The sequence below is a fragment of the Phaethon lepturus genome, unplaced genomic scaffold (assembly GCF_000687285.1).
Source record: "Phaethon lepturus isolate BGI_N335 unplaced genomic scaffold, ASM68728v1 scaffold23307, whole genome shotgun sequence".
Taxonomy (NCBI): Eukaryota; Metazoa; Chordata; class Aves; order Phaethontiformes; family Phaethontidae; genus Phaethon; species Phaethon lepturus.
In genome coordinates, this window is record NW_010551561.1 from 137,725 (window position 1) to 153,173 (window position 15,449).

Here is a 15,449-nt window from a genome sequence, read left to right on the forward strand (position 1 = left end):
CACGTCTACACGTTGTTTGAACACTTCCAGGGATGGCGACTCCACCACCTCCCCGGGCAGCCTGTTCCAATACTTGACCACCCTCAGTAATTTTTCCTAATCTCCAGTCTAAACCTCCCCTGGCACAACTTGAGTCCATTTCCTCTCATCCTATCGCTGGTAACTTGGGAGAAGAGACCCACACCCACCTCGCCACAACCCCCTTTCAGGCAGTTATAGAGAACGATTTTGTTAGAGATGTGTTGGAGAAATTAATATATTATTACCTCCTTCAACCAGTACAATTTCTCTTTACATATTATAGGCAATTAAAGATACCAAAGAAGCCACAAAAAGAAATTATTGATTTTCTGGCAAAAAGCACTATAGCCAGGATGGAATACACTCTAGATCTGATTCTGCTAGAGGAGAGAAAGAAAGCACACACTATTTTCTGTGAATAGCTCAAGAGATCATGGGCACGATCCGCTCCATCCAACCCCCAAAACCTGTGCCCCTGTAAGTGAAGGTCCCCAGTTCAATTTTCTTCACTGAGTGGACTGAACAGTGAGTAGCATTCAGCGTTCCCCAGCAGATGCAGAGAAACACTTTCCAGGTTTCCATCACAGAGGGACTTTGAGCAAAGAGATAACATTTAGAGAAAGTATTGGGCTTCTGTCATTACTGGGGGCCAAAGACACAGACAGACATGTTTTTGCAGAGCTAAATAATTGAAGATTACTCTATGCCTGATGGCTTCTGCTCAAAACACCCCTAAACAGGACTTTACATAGAAATGGATGCAGGACATGACTGCAAGCCCTAACCACAGGTTAGGAACAGGGTGGTAACCTTCCACAAAGTGGCATTAAGAAGCAGTGGAATCACCTCTTAAAACCAGGTCATAATCCTACATGTGCTCTTGTGGCCAAACTGCAGCGTTTTACAATGGTTCACAGTTCATTGCCTCAGTCACATAAATCCAGGCTGCTATTAACTATCAGACACACAGGAAAATATGTAAATGGAAAGTATAGGTAATGAATTCTCTATATATCTCACTTTAAAATACCTGGGCTCTGGGTTTTGACAGTTAGGTAATAGCAGCCACATATTTATACAGAAATACAAAACAGCCCTTTTGTCACTGCTCATCTAGCTGCAGATTTATTGTATTTTTATACACCTTTGTGTATAAAACAGAGTGAAAGTCAAAGCATAAAACCCCAAAGCTTTCTCCCTATCATAGATGCTCTTTATCTAGCACTTTTGTTTGGTTTTGTTTCACATTGCTCACACTGTGCAGCACATAAAAGCAGAACAGGGCGCATCCTTATGTCTCTCCCTTGCACAAAGATTAAGAATCAAGCCTGAAGAAAGCACCATATGGAAGAGAGGCTCGAATATTTTTGCTCTTGAGAATCCAAATTAGTACGTTCAAAAGCAATGAAGACTTATTAAGAGATTGCTTGATGCCAACTGGTTTGTTAACTCCGATGTCATCCTTTGCATGTGAATGATCGCACTTCCTGACCAACTTCCTTACCCTCTGAACAAGACACATCTCATTCACAAGATTTAAAGGGCTGTTATTTAGCAAAAGGTTTATAGGAAACAAATATTGACCTGTCTGCAAAAACTATGAAAATGCTGAACAAAAATGCTGGTGAACTAAGATAGTCATCTTAGGAATGCCAATGAGGAGAAACAAAGCATGGGGGAGGAAAGGCATTAAGGAGCAAATCAATATGTAATTTAAAAATCATTAAGACAGTCACTAGCTGTAATGTACTAATGCTAAACTAGGTGCTCCTAGACAGGTGGTGACTGCCGACGTGGGAGGGCAATACACAACTACAGCAGAAGAAAAATACCTGCAGTACAGTGTTCCCAGCATAACGTTACCTTGTAAACTTGAATAGACTTCAGAGACATTAATATATTTTTGATCCATGGAGACACCAGGAGACCTGAAATGCTTGTACTTCACTAAGTTAAGAATATAAGCATTTAACATCTGGATGAAATAAAACTCCTTTTCTACTCCTTCACTAATGTGGGAAACACACAAATTGGATTCAAATGTCTGCCTTCTTCCTTGCATCATCACTGCCCCTTAACTTCATCCGAAGCGCACACAGCTCAGGGTGTCCTGCGTGTGCAGCGCAGCACGGACAGCACAGATCCGCGTACCCGCAGGCAGCGAGCAGGGGCTACCCCAGCTCAGCCACTGCGGCAGCCCCTGGATGCTGGACTCACCAGGATTTACAACAGCCTTTCTCACAAACTGGAGCAGTCTCAGCGTTCCTCTCTGACTTCGCAGCGGATCCTGCACACCCGCCTCCCAAAGGATGGCGAGCGCATATGAAAATGAAATCCCACGCTTCAAAAACATAACCTGAGCAGCGACGCCTGGGAAGGTCAGCTGCACCCGGAGCTGCTGTGGCAGTTCCAGGACATTTGGAAAATCCTGCCGGAAGGAAGGAGCCAGATACACCGGGATTACAGCTCCTTTCTGCTGGTTGCTGAGAGCAAGGCAGTTGTGAGGAGCTCAGGATGTGGCCCCTTCTCACTCCAGCGAACTACAGCTGCAGCTCATGACTGTTACCATGTTCCCATTAGTACAATGCAACATTACAACGCGTGACAGCCTTGTCTGATTTGAGCATTACCACTAGCTTAAAGGCTTTCTACAGAATAATAGATTTTTTTTGAAAATGTGCTTTGGTAGAAATCTTCTTTTGTAAGAGAAAAATAAAGAGTAAAAACTCTAGTTAATTTTTCATCAGCTATCTCCATACAAACAGAAGCAACTCCAGATGACACTCCAACATATTTGATATGTATATGTTTCCGTGCATATACATATATTTATGCACACATATCTATATCTACCTCAGGCATAATAATTTGTGCAAATGCCCTTTTATCCTCCAAAGGGAACCCTGCTACTGCACCGCAAACCCCGCTGCCTTTAGCCCGCAGGGCACTAGACGGCAGCCCTACCAAGGGGGAGTGAAGCCTCTCCTCTTCCCAACACCCATAAGCATCAACATGTTTTACCCTCTCCCGATTGCCTTCTGGTGAAAACAGGATTATACTTTTTCCACACCTAGCTGCCTAGGTTTTGGATCTTTTGGAGCTTATAAAAATCAGTCTGATTTTTTAATACCTGGTTTTTGTAGTATGTGACCTAATTATAATCAAGTATTGATTATTTATTAAAACAGCTGGAATTCCATGATAGCAAAATCTAATTACTAATCTGCTGAACAGTTCCAGAGGGACAAAGTCCTGTCAAAGAACACCGAAATCAGAGTCTGTTGATTTATCTGGACCACTAAGAGAACCGCCCCATCCAGAAGATTTTCACCATTATCAACAGAGTAGGTATGTAGCGGTGCTTACCTGGGGAGCCTGCATTACAAATACAATTTTGCATGAAGCTTCCTTTTCTTCTTGCCTATCTCCTGAACTGCTAAGCAAAAAGCATCTTGCCATAAAGATTCTAAAAGTCTACGAGGAAATCTTTTACTCTGCTATTTCTGACCTGTTGACAAAATCATTCATTTAAGTTTGCTAGCTTCTTAAATATTGCATTTCCTTGGTTAGCAAATAGTTTCATAAAGTGTTTGTAGGTACATCCATGTGTTTTTACTACCACTTCAGAACTGCGCTCTTTGATTATACCTGCTGGTACCAAGGTTTCTTGTTCACCATCTCCAACTGGAGGTCAACATTCCCTCGCTATAAAAAACAGCGTGACGGAACAGCGTCTGAGCTAATAAATGCATATTAGGCATTTACAGCTCCTTTTGCAGTCTGTCAGCTTTTATCACAAGTGAAATACATAGGGGGGAAAAAAAGTATTGTAAAAGCGATTCCTCCTTCCAGTAACGGTAAATGTACATAATATAATCCCACAAAAGGAGAAAATAAAAAGGTTTAGTTCAAAGCATAGCATATGTCACACACTGAAATTTTCAAACCATCCCAATCTTCTTCTACAACTACAGATATGTATCTGTAATTTTCTGCTGTCATTTTGTTTTGAACATCTGCCACTTAAGTCTATGTGCACATTACCAGAGCTGGTGGCTTCTCATCTGAGCTGCCTCCAAGTGTTCAATAATCCCCTGCTGTCTGGGGACTTCCAAGAGGGATATTCCTCTACTATGTCTGCGCAACTCTCTTCTACAGAAAGGAAAGGGGTGTTTTGGTATCACTGTACTTGAAAATCATTATTCCGCGTGCATTCTTTAACCATAGAAAGATGTCACTCAATGACTTATTTAAAAAAAAAAAAAAACAAACCACCAAGGTATTTTATTACTAAGCCAAATGAAAAATCCTACAGGCCACAAGATACTGTGGCCCTAAGGGCACCCACAGCCCGGCCCCACCTAGGCCCCCCCAACACCCTGCCCCTGGGCCCAGGACCCCGTTTCAGCCCAGTGGGGACCCTCGGTCCTGCTCCAGTGATGCCGCAGGATACCAGGCTCCAGCCTTGCTTCTGGCCCCATCCCCTTTTGCTCCTGGCCGACCTGGGCAGACCCCAGACCGGGTTTCATGCCCTCGCCACCCCTGGGGCTGTCGACGGGGTCCTGGGCCCCCACAGGGACTGCGCCCAGGCTGGGAGGGCACTGCCCACACCGGGTCACGCTTGCTCCCCGCTCATCCCTCCGCGTGGAGCAGCCTCGCTCACGCCGATCGCTCACAACAGTTTTCCATTTCTTCATCTGTTACCTACCAGTTCATGAAAAACACAGGGAAGTGGGAAGTGAACCCTCTGTAACAAGGACCCACAGATCTTTGACCTCTGCCACAAGGCCTTACCTTGCACTTTAACAAAACATTTTTTGGGCCCAAGTGAGCGGGTGCTTTCATTTTGATGCAGCTATGCCTTGCAGCGGGCTCCTGAAGCTCTGCTTAGCTTTAAAGGGAACGCCAAGTGCAGGTTATGACTCTGCAGAAACCTCTCCAGCATGGTGCTCACTGACGTTTGCACTGATGAGACCTTTTCTACCATCATTACACTTCAGCTACAACATCTCTAAGTGCCGTACTTTCTTACCATCCGTTCCTCTGGCCCATGCTAACCGGTAACAGCCATCTAGTGCCCTCCATTTTTTCTGCAACTTCTCCATTTCTGCAAATCCTCATTTGAATATATTTCTATTATTAAGCCCAGTAAGTTTCCAAAGCCTTTCAATACGATGCTCATCAACCTTATTCAGAACAGAACAAATGTACAAATTTAATATTAAAACGCAAATTTCATAAGCTTTCATGTCATAGTGATCTTAAATTACATGATAGTATAAAAATAAGTTTTAAAGCTCTTCTGAAACAAGGTCTCTGGATTTGGAGTCACAGATTCAGCACTGAAACGTCTGAAAATTTGAGCTGTGACTTCAGAAAACCCATTCTCTTACAGGTGAGTTTATTTTTCTGAAAGAAAACCAAAATGTTATTCAACTATAATCCCTTTACTCGAAGATTTTCTTTTCCTCTTCCCTTAAATGTCTACCATGCCATGTATGCATCTACAGCAACATACAACCACAGATCTTTACTTTGAGCCCAGAGTTGATTGAGAGAGAGATAGATATTCATGCACGTGTGTAAACTGTACCTATTCTTTCACTAAGCAAACATGCATGCAAGCCAAGAGGATACAACATTATTCTCCAGGCCTTAATAACCACTAACAATCCCCTAAAGGACTACTGTAGGCAGTTAATAAACTATCTAGAACTGGGACAATAACCAGGCTCTCAAGATTTCAAGCAAGCTCTCATCCTTCAGCTAAAAGACTGGTATTACTAACTCAAATAAGTGATTTGTTGTAATTTACCCAGATAATTCTTCGGAGTGTTTCACAGCAACAGAACATTACACATCCAGGTATATCTAGCCTTTCAAATTGATTGCAAAGGGATTAGAAATGAGTAACTGTACAATGGCTTGAAATCACTGAGGTAAAATAATTCTTTTTAAGATGTTCTCCATTTTGTTTCCTCTGTAATTCATACCTTCATTTCATCAGTCAGTTTCTGTAAGTTATAAGAAGAAGGTGAGCACAGAACAATTTATACTTCCTAGTGTATAAAAGTAATGGGAAAAAAAAAATCTACTTATCACTCCTCTTACTGTTTCTTAGCTTTAAAACTGTTTCTTTTACAAATGCAATAACAAGGTAGTTTTATTATCAATAATCATATATGTGATGTAAAACTACTGTGATTATTTCCACTTCAAATGCCATATGTAAAAGAGTGCCTTCAAAGTTTTGACTTGTGAAAAATGCAGCTTTCTGGGGGCGGGGTGTGTGTGTGTGTGTGTGTGAACTAATCACATGCCATAATACAGAAATATCTAATTTCACCAGATACTGGAGTATCAAGAACTTGAAGTCCCTTCCCATTCTTTATGTAATCACTCGGCCTCTTATAATAAACCATATACCACCCTTAAAGGTATTCTCCTTCAAGGTTCATGCATCTCACCAATACATCCATCCCCCAAGACACGTACCTACGTTTGCAAGCAAACCTTTATTTGTGATCCTACATTTTGATGTGATAAGGTATCATTTTCATTTTATATTTACATTAAGTCCACTGACGTAAGCCACTACTTGAAGACTACTCCTAGCTGTGCCACAAGTATTTGAAATATCTTTTAGATTTACGTATCAACCACAGCAACTAATTTAGAAGGACTGAGGTTAGAGAATCGATCAATATTGAGTAACTCTGAGCAAGTTCAAAATCTTTGTGACGATGCTGAAAAGATAATACGACAAACTGTATGAAGTGGCACTTTGAATTTTGTCTTTAATTGGGTGCAGTGCTGCTTTACACAGGGTTCTTTGAAGCTATACAAAACACAGGTTGTTAACACAGTATAACTGCCTCTTTTTCATATTTAGTGCTCAGCAAGCCCTAAAGTAGCTCATAATATAAATTAAGGGATAATAGTAATAGTGGAATATATGAGGTAATAAATGACTAGCAGATGATTGAACAGATAAGTTGAGACTGAAAAAAAAATCTGTTTACTGGCACCATAGTCCAATTCCATGCTCATTATTCCATTAGTGCCACTACGAAAGAGATAAATAAGCAGTTACATTTTGGAGGCAATACAACTCATTTTTTTAACCTTCATATAAGTTACGTGCTGCTTGCTGTGCTGGACCGCCCTGTTATTCTTTAAAGGGGAAATGGTTTTCATCACATTTTAGAAAGGAAGAATTAACTTCATGGATGTAAATTTATCGAAAAAAAGTAACTTAATTTTTATTTTAGAAATATTAGAAACTGATGACATGTGTTTGACCTTTACTGATTCACTACTGTATTTTATCATCCATGTATTTACATGTACATTACCTGTATAATTCCTGGCAGAAAATTTTCATTATTACTGTAATTAAATCTCACTATAACATGAAATCCGACCATAACGAAGCGATGATGTATTACTGCTCATCTGCTCATTAGAAACAAGACTTGAGTGAATTTCTAGTAAATACCTGCAGGAAAAGAAAGCAGTGGCAGCTACCCATACGCATGGCTATTTAAACATCTGGTGAAGCAGGGTTTGAACCAAAATGCCCCTGTTCCCCTTCCCTAATGACAACCTGTGGATCCCTTTTCTCCCATTGTCTCCTAGTAATAATTTAAGCATTTTATAGAGACCAAAGCCACTCGCAGCAGTACAGTAAATGTGCTCTGTGAGAGGAGAGGGTCCCGCTACAACATTTTATGCCACTGTCTCAAATGCTGGGTTCCTTCATACTTTCTCCAACACACCTGTATTTTCTTCGCTGTACTGTTGGCTCTGATTGGTTTGAGAGGGTGGTTCACCCCCAAACATGCAGCTTCTTCTAACCTTCTCACTCTATCTAGAAAAGCCAACAAATTATATTTTTCCTTGTTCTAATTCAAAGTTTAGGTTGTCAGAGGAACCAACGAGCGTTCTTGTCTACGCAGGTTGGAGTTCTGCACTGCTATGGCATTGTTACAACCAAGATCATGCCATTTGCTTCCAACTTGAATATGAAAGACCTCAAGAACAGTCATGTTGATGGAAGGACCATGCAGAGCAACCGTGCCAGAGATAATGATTTATCTGTTACATATTTTTGCATTGTTGGCTTGTTTCTTTTATGCAAAGTTCCCTATGAAGGGAAGACGTAGCATAATGATTATGAAAGATTCAAATGCACCCCCAAAATAAGTACCAATCAATGCATATGATGCATCATCTAAAGCATCCGATGCTGACTTCTAACGTCTCAATGGCATACTTCTCTTGAAAAAAATTGTTTGAGTGTTGCAGTTCATGTACTCTCTGACGACAGCATTATGTTCATGGGTAAAGTCAGTTTTTGCTAAATCTGGAAATTCATTGTATAATGTTATCACAGTCCACTGGAATTAAAGCGTGGTGGAAATTATATGAAATATTTGGTAGGCAGCCTTGTAATACGGCGTTGCTAGGAACGTACAGGTCTGCTTCAGTCAGAGCTAATGGCTTCATTACACTACTTGAAAAACTGAAAACACATTCAAGAACACAGAAGGAGGAGAAAAAGCAGTTATAACAAACAAAAGAGAGACGTAAAGTAATGCAAAAATAATGCTAATAATAATAATAATGATAAGGGGAGGTCACAGCATAAAATATGCAAGTACCTTACAGGCCCCATGATACAGAAATTCTCATAATACGTATTTAGGAACACATTACTCGTTTAACAGCAATATAAACTAGAAAAAAGTTAGTTCTGTTTCTGTTAAGAAGCTCTATTACCATAGTAATTGTTTCCAAATGCTAAATCCTAATAATAAGCACACCATTTGAACAGTAATGATTTCGCTTCTTCTAATACTGGGGAACGTTTATATTGCGAGGGGATGCTTGTGCAAACTGTAATATGCACTACAGGCACTCTTCGCAAACAATTCAGCCATCAAGACACCGAGCGAAGGCAACTCTCTGCCATTCTTGTGGTGAGGGAAATGATGCCTTGACAGTGGCAAACCGCTGAAAAATAGCACGCAAATTGTTCCTTGGAGTTGCTAATCTTTTTATCCCTTAAACTCTGTTTTCAAGACTGATAAAATTTGCTATGTCTAACCTGTATAATTATATACACATATAAAAAAAGAGATATAAAATAAAAAGTTATGTGTTCTTGATTACAGATCAGTTTACAATCACCAATTATTCTGGATGAACACTTGTGCAATCTCCCATGCCATCCCAAGACAAGGTGACTCATTACTGCTTTCAGGTTAAGGTGAAAAGTTATGAAAGCAGAGAGAGGAATCTGAGTACTAGGGAAAAAAGAAAAATCTCAGTCTGAGGTGGTTTGCGTTTTTCTGGCAAGAAGAAATCAATGCCACTTATCCTACTCCTCCTCAGTAATACTAGAAAGGATGCAACAATTTACTAATTTACCTTGGGCTTTCTTCGAAGAAAGAGTCAAGACACCCACACAACGTAAAGGGCGTTTGGCTGCAGCAGTGGCCAATAATGTATTTCAGTACTGACACGCAGGTAACAGATTATTTTTTCTGCAGTGAGTATTCTCCTATGCAATCTGTGTTTTGATCAAGTTCAGGGAAGGTTCAGACAAACTATTTGTAACTTGTTATGCCAAAGGCTGAAAGCCAGTCTAAAGAAAGTCCCTGTGTGTATCTCCACCTCCCCCAAGCCACAAAGACCAGTGTGATTATGGGTATACTGCACTGCTGCTCATTCAGTTTTATATCACATAAATGATAGATGAAAGCATCAGATGCTGTCTATAGTCGGTTAACAGAATCCTATTACACAGTAAAAATTACAATGCTTTCGGTTAAGAGCTGGACTGTGAAAAATGACAAACGTTAACAGAGCAGCACAAGCCCAAAAGGACTTGGAGACCTCTGTAATACAAATAACGCTCTGAGGTTGTAGAGACTGAATCCCTAATGGTTACATGAATTCCCTGCTTGGACCCTCTATTGCCTTAATGCTTGCTTCTGGTTTTCTCTAGTTCAGTTTTGTGTTACTAAAGACTGCCATCAGCACAGCTGTTACATTAGGGCCTACAGGGTACCTGCACTTGCTTTAGTTCCTATGTGGAGTCACCAACGCTGTATTAAAATAATTACACAAATACCATCTTCTAAGTAAAGTAAAAGCACATTTACTGCTAAGAAGAATCAGACACATCCAGTTCCTGGTCCCAGAGCAGGAGCAAAAGACAGGCTGAAAGGGAACAACTCCTCCAGAGCCATGCAGAAGCAGCCTGTCTATCCCTGAACACAGGCTCTGGTTTGGCAGATGGTCTGGCAAAAATCGTGAGTTTCAGAACCCCTTCAATTCCCGGTGCAGACATCTTCATTGGTCAGCAAACCATTACAAATGACTCCAACGAAACAGTGAACGTGCTCATTAGGAGTTACCTACTTAGCTATGCCCTAAAGCAGCAGCTCAGACCGTGGTGAAGATTGCAGAGGAATAAAAGCCTGGACTGGAATCGGGCAATACGCTGCGCGTGAGGCTCTAGACAGCGACGTAACACATGTCATTTACACCATCATGAATTCAAGACCTAGGGCTGGATTCAGTGCCCTGTAAACACCCCCACTGAGCTGCTGGACAGAAATCGGTTCCCTCAGCCACCTTACCAGGATGTGCTGACCTTGGCCCTGTACAAGGCATACACCACCTCTATCACAGAATCACAGAACAGTTTGGGTTGGAAGGGACCTTTAAAGGCCATCTGGTCCGACACCCCCACACACACTGAGCAGGGGCATCTTCAGCTATATCAAGGTTGCTCAGGCCCCGCTACAATGTCTGCCCCTATCTTTCCTGTAGGCCCCTTTCAGCACTGGGAGGCTGCAGTAAGGTCTCCCCGGAGCCTTCTCTCCTCCAGGCTGAACACCCCCAGCTCTCTCAGCGCGTCCCTGAAGGGAACTTCAGTGCCTTGCCCGCTCTGTGTAGATCAGGACTTTTCACCCCCAAAGGCACACCAGCTCTCCCCCTTCAGAACAAGGGGAAACATGAATCTTCTCCATTAAGAACAAAGCCAAACTGCATTGCAATGCACTTTATTACTTCTGTATTTCCTTTCACAACCAAGGCCTGCTCTTCTCCTTGTTCTCACTTGGCTTCCAAGACTCTCTACCCCTCTCCTGCTGCCCTGTCTCCTGACTTGACCGTTCGAGGCGTCCCCCTGTGGATCCTTCTCATCTCACACAGGGGTAGCACAAGGCTCTGATAGCAGTCTCCACCTCCACGCCCCCTTAAATTTTCTGTCCGCAAAGTTCATCTATGAGCTCAAATGAAACCATTCTATTTCAGACATCTCGTGTGACCAAGGTTTTAAATTTCTACCATGTGACATTAAGTGACATCTGTCCAACAAAATGAAACATTAAAAACGTTTTTTCCACAAGGCCTTCCCCATTCTCCCAACTGCTACTCAAAGACTACTGTTCCACCTGTCACTCCAGGCTGGAACCTAAGCATGATCTTAATCTCAACAATATATATAATACTTAATTATGTCCACTGATCTGTTGTAAAAGTCAGCCTGCCACCAAGTATGACACTTAGAAAATAAATGGAAGAAATTATTTTCTCATTTAAAATACAAGCTGCTTGTCCTCACTTTCAGGCCCTGTTCTGTCCCCAGCCTAAGACCTTTTACTGCAGAAATTGCTACTCCTGGCTCCAGCCCAGTATTCCAGCCTCTCACGTACTGCCTTTCCAAACAAGTATCATCAATGCTCCCTTTTTGTTGCTCATGTGTGGGAAGACTTTCCAGGAAAGCAAGAAACCTGTTTTTTGATCCTACTAACCCCCTTCTGAAGTTCCCTATTCCCACATCACCTCCTTTGACAGTACACTACCTGCTGTTACACTAAGGCCACCAAGTTGAACTGTATTGCTTCTCTGTACCCCGTCATTAAAGAATACAATACAAATGCACACTCGCACAGCTGGGTCAGCCCTATGATGCAAACTACAGCTCTTCTCTGAATACAGCCCTATTTGAAAACAAGTACCTTTAAAAAACCCAACAAAAATCCCCAAACCCAAACACTTAAACTCTTTCAAAATTTCACTGTTCTGGGAAAGAGGTTCTTTTTAAAAAAAAAACAACCCAGGTTTGAGCAACTTCCTCCTTGAAAGTAAAACATCAAAGGCTCAGGGAATGACGTCAAAAGCTACGTTTTCTTTGACTGACTTGGAAACTGCTGGGGAAGAGCGCAGACTATTAGGAAACAGGTAACCTGCATCTCAGTCTGAGAAATTTTGCAGAGACGGAGAGCTTATTGTAGAAATCGTCTTATGTTGTCATCAAAGCTAATAATCAGAGACATTTACTGTCCCTAAAATAATTCTGAGCTCAGTAGAGACTGGTAAACAGAATTACTCAAAATCATGTGGCAGTTCATAGCATCTGCAGATACCCAGTAAGCTGAACCCGAGACTGATTCATATATGCTAAATACTTTCCGCAGACTTACATTTAAAATGAAGTTGCCAGATATGAAGTTCACATTTGTGAGCTATGCTTTTGTTCCCGCTACAATTTTTGCTTCGAAGCTAAAATACAAGTAATTAAACTCTCTTCTCTCCCACAGCTCATGGCTCTCCACTGACAAAGTCAACAAAAATGAAGCAACTGCTGCGAAGGACTCAACTGACTGGCTCCAGAACTGCACCTTTGTAAATGCAAGGAAGCATGATTTAGAGCATCTAAAATATCCTCTCCTCTTGGACATGAGTACATCAACCAAATTAAGATGGGTAAGTGCTAATGTTTCAGCTACAAATGCTTTTCATTTGTGGATCATTACCAAACAGAGTATCATTATCTCCATATTACTGGTGAGATAACTGAAACCCGGAGGTGACGCTGTAACTCACTGCATAAGACCATTAAACAAGCCTGTTTCTTTGCAGCTCTGTATTTGCAAGCAGCACGATCTGAAATATAGGATGTGGTGTGCCACATCAGCACTCAATATACCCGAATGGTTCATAAAATTACAATTTATGAGAGCTTTAACTGAAACGTGATGGTGTCATTTTTGCAAACAATTCCATTAGGTACTTATTTCAACCTTTCAGGGATTCTAAAGGACTAAACATCTAGATATATGTCAGGCAGTCTTGTACTTCATAAATCTGCGATCCAAGATTTAACTATGTAATTGCATATAGCAAAGTAATTATAGCTGTTATAAAGTGTATCTTTAACCGAATGAGTTGCTGTCAGAAAAAGGCAGTAGCTTCCTACAAGTGAGAAAGCAGGAAGGCAGACATACTGCTAGCATGCTCTGGTGTTTCAGCATGACACTTGTAAGGGCTGATGAAGTATTTTGTGACAAATAGGAGAGGATGCTATTGACTGACAAGTTAGTCCTCTTACCTTTACTCTCACTGTGACAGTAGCAAGACCAGGAGGCATAGTGCCCTTACTATCAAAGGCTTCCACAAGAAAGGTGAAGGTTGCTTCTGTGTCAGAGAATGATTCATAATCCAAGGACTTCAGAAGCGATAACTCGCCTGTATACTTGTTCAGTGCAAAATACTGTAGCGCTTCCTGTGTCCGTATTCGATAGTTAACATCAGAACCAAGATCAACATCCTTCGCCTAGAACACGCCATACAGGGGGGAAAAAAAAATTACTTCAAACAAAAACCATTTTCACAAAAAATCCCTACTAAAGAACATAAAAAAGCAAACTACTGCAAAAAACTTTAGTTTCATTATATTATTCTTATAGTATTGGATGTACTTAATACTATTGCACAAACACGAGGAAACAAATCCGCTTAAGGTTATAAAAACCCAAAGATACCTGCCACAGGAGACAAGCACAGTATTCTGGGCAAAAGTCACTGGAAGCTCAGCCTGTTCTTGTTCGCTTCCTGGGCAGCTGCTCTGGGCCACTGCCAAGGAGAGGATGCTGAGCTAAGCATATGTTTGATCTCACCCCCGTATGGCAGCACGGATGTTTTTGTTTCATCCCAGTATTTAGACAAAGAATATTAATTTCCCTCAGGACAAGGAGTATTATGAGATTGCTTTAGCTGTAATTTGACATCAGATTTATCCGCAATCAGGTTCAGAGAAAACCATTCTTGCTGAAACTGTCTCAGGACAGATTCTAGTTATTAAAGGATGCTGACCAAAACTTCAGGAGGATACACAGACTGCTTGTGCGAAGCGACTCTCAGCTGTCTTTAGAGTTCTAGCTCGTCCTCGAACAATTAACTCTCACTTGTCTGAGTAACTTTTATAGTCAGTGGACAGAAAACAACACCTACAGGTGTTCACTTCACTTTACTCCAGCTATCGTAGATGATGATCTTGGTACTGGATGATTTGCTTCTGGAAGCAACTATTTATCTCCATTAACTATAATGTGAGGTTAGTCATCTAGGTTTGACTCAAAAGTCTGAATCAGTTGACATAAAGCTCTCTTGCTACTAATGTAAACAGGTAGAAGCAAGATGATGAGCTTTCAAGAACAAATCAAAAGCACTCTAAGTGTGTAAAACAATATCCCAAGAAATTACAACAGCAGCGTGGGTTTTGTCGTTTCTTTGGTTTTTTTTAATAGCTCTTATTTCTAAAGGAACCTCAGCATCGAGGTATTTTTATGTACCTGTCATGCATTTTTCAGTCTGTTCAGTGTCATAACTTCCTCCACACCAGTTTGCAATCTTTTACTGCCATCTCACTGACAAGTTCATGAAGAGCATGCTTAGTATTGCGGAACATTTACAAAACACTGTCTTCACTCCATAATGCTTTCTTACCTCTATTTGCAGGAAGACAGTCCCTGGTGGTAGATTTTCTGGCACGCAGACAGTGTAGGAAGCATTAGTAAAAACAGGGCTGTTGTCATCAATATCCAGCACCTTGATCGCTAAAGTTAATGTTGAATGGCGGGGGTCCACAGCTCCGTCTGTTGCTTCAACAATAAGTTCGTAATAGTCCCGTACTTCTCTGTTCAGTTTAACTGCTGTATAAATGCTACCGTTTGACGTGATTCGGAAAAGATTGTTGAAGTTTGCCAAACTGTAATGAACTTGACCATTAACACCAGCGTCTGGGTCTGTAGCCTAAAGAAACAGAAAAAAGAATGATGTTTTAATGCACATTTTAAATACAAGGCGTAACAAGGTAAGCTAGGGTGCTATTCTACAGGGCTTGTGTGGCTACTCAGCATTTCTTGCTTACAGCAGCTTGCCTCTCTCTGGTATTTTGCTGAAGACAAAATATCACACAGAAACAATTCTCTTAATTTGCAGTGACAGAAGCTAGGTTTACTGGATCCCAACTGGATTTTGAGAGAAAATACGCATTTACTTGTTCAGCCTTGGACAACGGGGCATGTAAGCAGAAGGCAAACTAGATGCTTTTAAAGTCAACCCCTCAG

General features: G+C 41.2%; 1 protein-coding gene across 1 annotated transcript in view; it reads right to left on the reverse strand.

Moving 5' to 3' along the window:
• The window catches only part of LOC104623775 (protocadherin-15-like), a 127,145-nt gene extending 112,018 nt beyond the window's left edge, over positions 1-15,127 (reverse strand). The window contains exons 1-2 of the mRNA XM_010290960.1: positions 14,827-15,127; positions 13,430-13,654 (exon numbers count right to left, since the gene is read on the reverse strand). Of these exons, the coding sequence (XP_010289262.1) occupies positions 13,430-13,468 (39 nt within the window). The 5' untranslated portion in view covers positions 13,469-13,654; positions 14,827-15,127. The remainder of the gene's footprint in view (positions 1-13,429; positions 13,655-14,826) is intronic.
• Positions 15,128-15,449: the final 322 nt, after the last annotated feature.